Raw genomic sequence first — 8,222 nt, forward strand, 5'->3', positions numbered from 1 at the left:
CTGCCACCTCTGTGGTCCAAATCCACCCCAGCTCTGGCTTCCTGCCCGGAAGCCTGCCAGGAGCTGTCACGGCTCAGGGTTGGAACTGAAGTCCAGTTGCGTTTGGAGTAGGTGGAAATAGACTGAGAAAGGAAGGTTATTTGCCTCCTGCAGGAATTTGCAAAACCCAAGCTCACACTGCCATCTGGCCCGGCTCACACAACCACCTGTGCTTTGGAAAAAAAGCAACTTGCTGCTGGAATGACAGAGGCTGGCATTTTGGGAGGAGGTGGTAGCTTGGGGCCAAAGCAGAGGAGTGGTTGTTCGAATGAATGAATAAAGAACACGGGGCTGGCATGGAAAAGCCTGTGGAAGCCAGGAGGGGGTCATGTTCAAAGTGAACCACTGAGGACAGAAGCATGACCTAAAGGACGCCTGGGTGGCTTAGTTGGTTAAGCGTCTGCCTTGGGCTCAAGTCATGATCCCGGGGTCCTAGGATCGAGTCCCACATCAGGCTCCTTGCTCAGCAGGAAGCCTGCTTCTCCCTCTGCCTGCTGCTTCCCTTGCTCGTGCTCTCTCTCTCTCAAATAAATAAAATCTTAAAATAAAAGAATAAAAATTATATATATATATATAAAACGCACGACCTAAAACAAAAGAACTCATTCTATCCTCTGCATGCTTCCCTCAACTGGCCCTGAGGAAGGACACACCTCACCTCGTATATTCTGGTTTCATGAGGAAACATCAGGCAAACTCGAGTGAGGAACTTCTGTTAAAAAAGAAAAAAAGGTGGGGGTTGTTCTTCCAAAGTGTCAATATCATAAATATGGAAATGTTCCACATTCAAGGAGCCATGACAACAAAATGCAACACCTGAGCCCAGATAAATTCCTGCCTGAACTGGGAGGGGAAAGTGCTTCGAGAGAGAGCATTTGGGTCAGTCGATGAAATGGAGATACCACTAGGAGATTAGATAAAAAGTATTAAGTAAATGTTGCATTTATGGAGGTTGATTACTGTGGGTGAGTAAGAGAGCACCTCTGTACTTAGGAAATACACACTGAAGTATTCAGGGGTAAAGGGCGATGATGTGTGTAACTAACACACGCTTCAGAAAACATACGCATGTATCGAGAAACGAAAAGTAGCACGGACTCTCAAATCTGCCCGCCATCTACCCACACACTCCACGAGGCCGCAGCAGAGTGAACAGGAAGCATTTCCCCCAGGGACACGCGGTAGCTGTGAAGGGTCCTAACCGGCTCCTTTGTGAGCAAATACTGCTGTCTTACTCACTGAGTTTGTTCTCTAAAATCAGAGGCTTTTCGAAACTTCGCTGTTTCAAAGTATATCGGTAAGAATGAAACTTAGCCCACTCTTCCCGGAAGATCTACGTCACTTTGACACCGACGAGAAGCCTCGATTTCCAGCCCTGACGCAGAGCTTTATATAGACTTTCTGGGCATAGCATGCCACGTTTATCTTAACTTTGTAGTTTCCAAGGAAACAGGATCCTGAGTCCGCTCCGCAGTCCGTAACTGTTGACTCACTTATACACACCCCTGCTTTGCTCTAAAGCTACCGAACCACAGTTTCACTTAAATTTCACCAAATTCTTCTCTTCCCCCAAATCCTGTAAGTTCATCACAGCTTCTCTTTTGGGATGTGGTCTCCTCCCCTGCAATTGGTCAGTAAACCTGATTTTAATTTGTTGCTGGTCATTGGGTTAGGATGGATGGGTGGGTGATGGAGGGATGGATGGGTGGATGGACGGGGTGGATAAATAATGATAAAGCCAAAGCAATAGGGTAAACTGTTAACAATTGATAAATCTAGGTAGATACTACTTGTATTTGGGCAGGTTATCTGTAAGCTTGAGGTTATTTCCAAACAAAAAGGTGTGTGTGTGTTTTTGAAAAAACTAAATTCGTTTGGACCAGTATTTAGCAATTTTTTTCGAGGCCAAGGAAGAATTTTTATATTGTATTTTATGTTGTAATTCAGTACATATTCAAGATACTCAAATTTTGGGGGGAAAAATTCTTACCATTTTCTATGCATTCTCATATTTTCTAGGCACTTATGTTTTGAAAGACGCTTATTATTAATTTACAATTATCCGTGGAAATTCATCCGTTTTTAAAAACTCTTGTAAAGGTCTGAGCACTAGTTACATACAGTCTACTCCTAAATGAATGTTAGACTTCGACTTCGGGTTTTTCTTACCCTTGACTCGTGACGGAACTACATTTCCCAAAACACCTTGGGGCGAGGCCCGCCAGTGGGAGATGGGGGGGGTGAGCTTTGATTGGAGACGGCCAAATTCCTACCTGTCGTGCTTTCTGCGGAAGAGTGGGCGGGACTTTCGAGAGGACTGGCGTGAGGTTCCCGATGGCTGCTGGGAAACGTGGTTGTGAGAAGAAGGTAGAGGGCCTGCCGCTCGGAGTCCTGGGACTTGTAGTCTTGGCAAACAGATGCCGGCCGGGTTCCTCCTCCGCTGGGTCATCTCAGGCATTGGGCCCTTCCTCCTCCACCACCGCCTTGGAATCTCTTCATGCATCGATCCCAGGCAGCTGCTGAGACCTCTGGTCCGCGACTCCGAGCTCTCAAACCGCAGGTGCTCCGCAGAGAGTCAGGGCGGGGGCATTGGTAAACGCTGGTCTTTGGCAGGCCTGGGAGGGCTTCTCAGAGGCGAGGGGGGCAGGGCCCCTATGAAAAAACGGAGTCAGTCCAGAATGCAGCGTACAGGGGAGCTGATGATGCTTAAACAGTCCTTGCAAAATGCCCTCCACTCCCCCCCCACCCCGCCACACCTCTCTGTGTGCTCATTAAGTCTATGCCCCTGGGCTTAATATGACAATGACCCAACAGTGGCACCTAGAGTAATGGACGGTGTGATGAGAAAAGCCCCCTACTTTGTGGGCGCCCAGGGAAGCCTCCTGACTGGGGGAGGCCAGGGAGGAAGAGAAGCAGAGATCAAGCTCATCTCAAGGTCCCAAACATGGCATCGTGCAGGCATCTTCCTTTCTACGAAAAGCTCCCCTGTGCCCAGGGATGCTGGGGGCTCAGAGTTGGTCATACCCAGCCCTGCCCAGAGAGCTCCCCGGTCTGGCTGATCAGTGCTTACTTAGGTCAGAAGAGAACTCAGCAGTTCTGGAACATCACGGAGGGCACCATACCCTGCTGGGGGAAGGGGGAAGCAGGTTGTTCAGGGTGACACACTTGGCCAGTTCTTGAAAGAAGCTATTCGTATGCAAAGACAGTGTCTGGACAGAACACGGAGAGATGAGGGTGAGGTTAAAATTGCCACGTGAGAGTCAGATCTGGTGTTGCAAGGACCCCTCTGTGTCCAGCACTCTTCTAGAAGGTATTCTTACCCACGATGTGCAGATGGGGACACTGAGGCACAGGGGTTATATCTCACTTTATGTGCCTGGTAGGTAAGTGGCCAAGATAGGATTAGAGTCCAGACAGGTAACCACCACTGAACTGCTCCACATTCATCCACTCACTTTCCAGAATGTCGGGTCTGTAATGGTGGGCCCCTTCCAGGCAGTACCAGATACCCAACCATGTCTGCCTAATGTGCCCTCTGGTTGCCTAGAAGACATCCTGCTGCCTCTCCCGACCCCAGGAAACAAGTTCAGAGGGGGAAGAATTTTGAGCAAGGTCTTCAGTCCCCTGATTGAAGCCTTCCTGACCAGAGCCCCCCCACCCCACCCCACCTCCCCACCATTCCCTGTTCTGTTACTCCTATAGGGGCTGTGGGGCTGGGAAATGACAGGGGTGGAGATGATACGGATGGCTCATTCCCCTCACTGGTGGATCCAGTGGTGACATTTTAGGCTGGTGGTACCATGGTGATGGAGAGGCAGGGATATAAGGACAGACAGGGTCACACTCCAGTTCCTGGGCTCTATGATGATTGTCAGGGTCAGGCCCATGTTGCCAGTATTGGGGGGAATTCCAAAACAAGAGCTCCTCCCTCAAAGCGTGCTGTCCTCGATGCCGAGGCCCAGGCTGGCACACTCCAGAGTGTTCTCAGGGAACAAAGGTATGAAAAAGGTGAAGAAAAAAAGGTAGCATGTGACTCACGTTCAACCACTTTTGAAATGTCACTTTCCTGGGCTCACCTGAACTTCCCAAGAACTAATACAAGGTGGGATGATTGTTCCCATGTTCAGGTGAGGAAACTGAGGCTGATAGAGGGGAAGGAACTGGCTTATGGCCTCGCATAGAGAAGGAAACACTGGGAGGGAGCCCGTTTCCAGGCTATATAGATTAAGTTTGCTTCTCAACATATGCCCCTGAGGGTAGGGGAAGGGACCGGGGCAGGGCCTGACATTACATGATGGAAAGGAACTATCTGGTGGAACGCGTTTGAGATGCACCAATTAAACAAAATTAAATGGGCTCTTTCCTGCAGGCCTTGTCAGAACCTTTAGCTCCTTTGTATTTCCCAGATCTCTTTGACCAGGACCAAGGCCAAGGCCTGGACAATGATTGACAGGCCCTGTGTCCCAAAGGCCGTGAGTGGGACACGATGGGGGTGGAGACGTCAGCAGCCTGTGCACGCGTGTACTCCGGGCATCTGTGTGCAGGAGCAGATGATGCGTGTACATGTGTTCGCCATCATTCTGATTCTAGGGCTCAAATTATACATGTAAAAGCGGAACGGGATAGGCATCCAAAGGCCAGGGTCTTGCCCTTCCAGGCTTGCCCGGCGACGAGATAAAGACCAAAAGTGCCTCCACCGCCCGCTCAAGTCAGATTCCACAAGGCTTTATTGGCGGAACTTAGCCTGGTGCCCGCTGCTTCCAAGAAAGACGCGGGCGAGTAAGGGCTCTCGGCTCCGCAGAAGGCCCCCTGGGATCGCCCAGCCAGGCGGAACACGCTTCCATCCGTGGGCAGGGAGAGAGGGAGAGAAGGGCGTTCTCGCAGGGTGAACGGCCTAGCCAAACGGCGAGTGGTGGGATGAACTGGAGACGCGAGGACCGGCCCCGCTAGAAGGGGTACTCGCAGACGTAGTAGAGGCGGCGTTCGCAGTCGTGGTCCCACCAGGAGCCGTCATCCGAGGCCTGTGCCACGCAGTTCTCGAGCGTGCCGCCGTTGGGCTGGTTGGGGCTGAGCGGGTGCGGCGCGGGGCTAGGACCGGCTCCAGGCTCTGGACGGGGCGCGCGGTGCCAGGCGAAGAAGGACACGCGCTGGCCGTTCTCGAAGAGGTATAGTCCCTCGGAGCGCCGGTCGTGCACGCCCAGCCACACTGGCCAGTTGTAGGGAGCGAGCGCCGCGCGCAAATAACGAGCGAGCGCCTCCATCTGCTGACGGTCAGCTGGCTGTGCCAGGCTCCCGCCCCGTGCCACGCACCGCGCCTGCGCCGCCGCCTGCGCCTCGAAGTCGCGCGAGAGCAGGAAGCATTTGTGGCCCAGGCGCAGCCCCTTCAGACAGCCTGCGGGCGGGGAGGGGCGGGGTCACAGCTCCGGGGGAGGGGAGGAGGCGGGGTCAGAGCCACGGGGAGCCGGGAGGCGGAGAGTTAGGACCGCTGGGGTGGGGCCAGACTGCTGGAAAGGGACCGTAGGGGGCGTGGCGCGGCCCGAGTCGGGTAAGCTCCACAGCGTGGTAGGGAGCGGGCCTGCCGCTCCGCGCGCCAGCTCTCCGCATTCACCCTCCACGCTACTCTAAGTCCCCATAAGCCAGCACCCTGCACATCTTTAGGAACCCGCTCGTCCCTAACACCCTGGGTCCTCATGTCTCTTCAGATGTTTCTGAGCCCTCCTTCCCCTAGTCCTCCTCTTGACCCGGATCGTCCCACTTTCCCTGCCCGGCGCGGCGCGGACTCACCCTCTAAGCGGCCATGCTCGCGCTCCGCGCGGCTCTGCGCCTCCTGCAGGGCTTGCACGGCGTCGCGGGTGTCGCTTGTCGCCTCCCGCAGCTGCCGCAGCCCCCGAGTCAACTCGACCACGCGGGTGTCCAACGCGTGCAGACGGACGTGCAGCTGGTGCAGGCCTGCGTCCAGGCCGGCCAGGCGGCCCACTGCGGGCAGACGGAGCACGCTGGACGGGGCCCGGGGATCGGAGCTGGGGGACTAAAGGGCCTGGAGGGACCTAGGGCTTCTGGGGGCAGAGTTGGGGGGGGGCGGCACTCGGGATTTCTGGAAGGTAGGAGCCGGTGGCCCCGGGCTCTTGGGAGGCAAGACCAGGCACCCGGAGCTCCTAGGGATGTGGGCGTTATCGGCTGGGCGGTGGGCCATTGAAAGGTCCCAGGCAGTGAAAGGACGGTTCATTTTTGAGAAAATGACCGCGAGACCTGGGGGCCGGATGGAGTTAATGATTACTCACGGATATAAGTGACGGTGTCCTCAGGGGTGGGAGAGGGGCTAGGGCTAGAGGAGGGGGTTACCGTTGTTTCCTCCTCTTCCTCCCCCTGACCGTCTTCCTCGGTCCACCAGGTCTCTTTGTCTTCAGGGGTTCCCTCAGGGTTTTCGTCCCCCCTCCCAGCGGGCAGCCCCAGGGCCTCCTGCAAATGCTGAGGCAGGAGAGGGATGGTTAGGGCCAGCCCAGCTGCATTCTGACGCCCCACACACTCCGCCGCCCCTTTACAGCAGTGAGTTCTGCCCCTGAGTTCCTTGTCTGAATCCGTCATCCCTGTCTTTTGAGCCTGTCCCATCACTCACCCTTGCCCATTTCCCTAACCCTGGAATACCCTCCCTCCCACACCCACAGTTCCCCATCAGAGTCCTAAGCAACTCACCTTTAGCATCAGGGCCTCCCTCTCCCGTTCTTCCTCTTGGGCACCTCCCCAGACCCCCTCCCACTCCCTGTCCGCTCCTCGAGCCCCATGGCTGAAGCCCAGGAGCTGAGGGACCACCAGGGCCCCAAGCAGCCAGGCTGCCTGCATCAGGCTGGGCTCTGCAGCACCCCAGGCTGCAGAGGGATGTCTCTGGGGACTGGAGTGCGTGCAAATCACTAGCCCCTGGTTCCTGCCTCTCCCAGCTTCTTCCTGGTCCCTTTCCTCCAGGCTTTTGTCTCTGTCTACCCGTCTGTTCGTCCGTTGGTCTCTGCTCCTCTGTGTGTGTCTCTCTCCGCCTCTCTTGGCTCCCCTGAGGCCCTGCCTCTGTGGCCGGAAACCTCCAACGTTCCAAAGCCTGGATCCCGCCTTGGGTCTCCCCGCATACCCCCCTCTTCCCACTTTCCAGAGCTCACTTCCGCCCTGCCCTTTCCTTCCACCATGGCCAAAAGCTCAGATGGCCAGAAGAGGATGGAGCCGGCTCTTCAAGGGATCCTGGGGATACAGCCTCTGTCCAGAAACCAGGGGGTTCTTGGGGCTAGGCCCTGCTCCCTACTCCTCCTCCTGGCCACTCCTCAGGAGCAGGGAGACTGCAGGGTCTCCATAAGGTTTTTATTACCCTGTGGCCACCATCGCCCACGCACCCTGCTGGGGGAGGCTTTACCACGATTCAATTCGCAGGCTCTAGGGCGCCTCCTGCCCCCAGATCTCCCATGCTGGCCTCAAGCCCTTGCCCCAAGATGAAAATGAGTGTGTGTGCCTGTCTATGGGGACACGTAGGAAAAGCATGCGTGTCACTGTGTATGCGACTCCCAGGCGGGGCTCTGGGATTCATTTGCTGTACTTTCCTGGAAGCCTCCTGCAGGCCAGGCTCTGGGTGGGGCAATGCTGGGGACTCCAGCTGCCCACAGACAGGCAGACAGAAGGGCAGAGGGAGGGGGAAGGCTGGGTGGGTGGTGGTCAAGGAAGCTTCCTCCAGGAGGCGGAGTAGACAGACGCAGGGCTGGGTGCCTGGAGCTCGGAGCATTCATCCAAGTGCCTCGGCTCCCGCCTGGACCACTGCAGTCACCTCCTTCTGGCTCTCCCCCTCCTTTCTCCTGAGCCCCTCCAATCCACGCTGCTTGCCGCAGCCAGAGCAATGCTTCCAAACCGTAAATCAGATCACGTCACTCCCCACTCCCCTGCTCCCCAGCTTCCCATCATATGCAGGAGGGAAGCCAAACCCTGTCCTCAGCAGGGGCCTGGCCTGCCCAGTGGGGGGCTGGGAAGGATGGGCCCTTGGTATCTCTGCAAGCTCATCTCCCCCCTTCCCCCCGCCCCCCCCCTGTTTCCTGAATGCCAAGCTCCTTCCTACCTCAGAGCTTTCGCACTAGCCTTTTCCTCCTCCCAGATGCTCTTCCCCCAGCTCCTTCTCATTAAGGTCTCAGCTCAGTGAGGCCTTCTCTCTCTTCCAA

The 8,222-nt window shown here is 55.8% G+C and overlaps 1 protein-coding gene across 1 annotated transcript; it reads right to left on the bottom strand.

The window, feature by feature from the left end:
* Positions 1-4,405: 4,405 nt before the first annotated feature.
* CLEC11A (C-type lectin domain containing 11A) lies at positions 4,406-7,114 on the bottom strand. The gene is made up of 4 exons (XM_002917817.4): positions 6,733-7,114; positions 6,321-6,507; positions 5,824-6,015; positions 4,406-5,431 (listed from the first exon to the last, which is right to left on the bottom strand). The coding sequence occupies exons 1-4, from the start codon at positions 6,877-6,879 to the stop codon at positions 4,986-4,988; spliced, it is 972 nt and encodes a 323-aa protein (XP_002917863.2). The 5' UTR covers positions 6,880-7,114; the 3' UTR covers positions 4,406-4,985.
* Between the last annotated feature and the right edge of the window lie 1,108 nt (positions 7,115-8,222).

This window comes from Ailuropoda melanoleuca, chromosome 12, assembly GCF_002007445.2.
Source record: "Ailuropoda melanoleuca isolate Jingjing chromosome 12, ASM200744v2, whole genome shotgun sequence".
Classification (NCBI taxonomy): domain Eukaryota; kingdom Metazoa; phylum Chordata; class Mammalia; order Carnivora; family Ursidae; genus Ailuropoda; species Ailuropoda melanoleuca.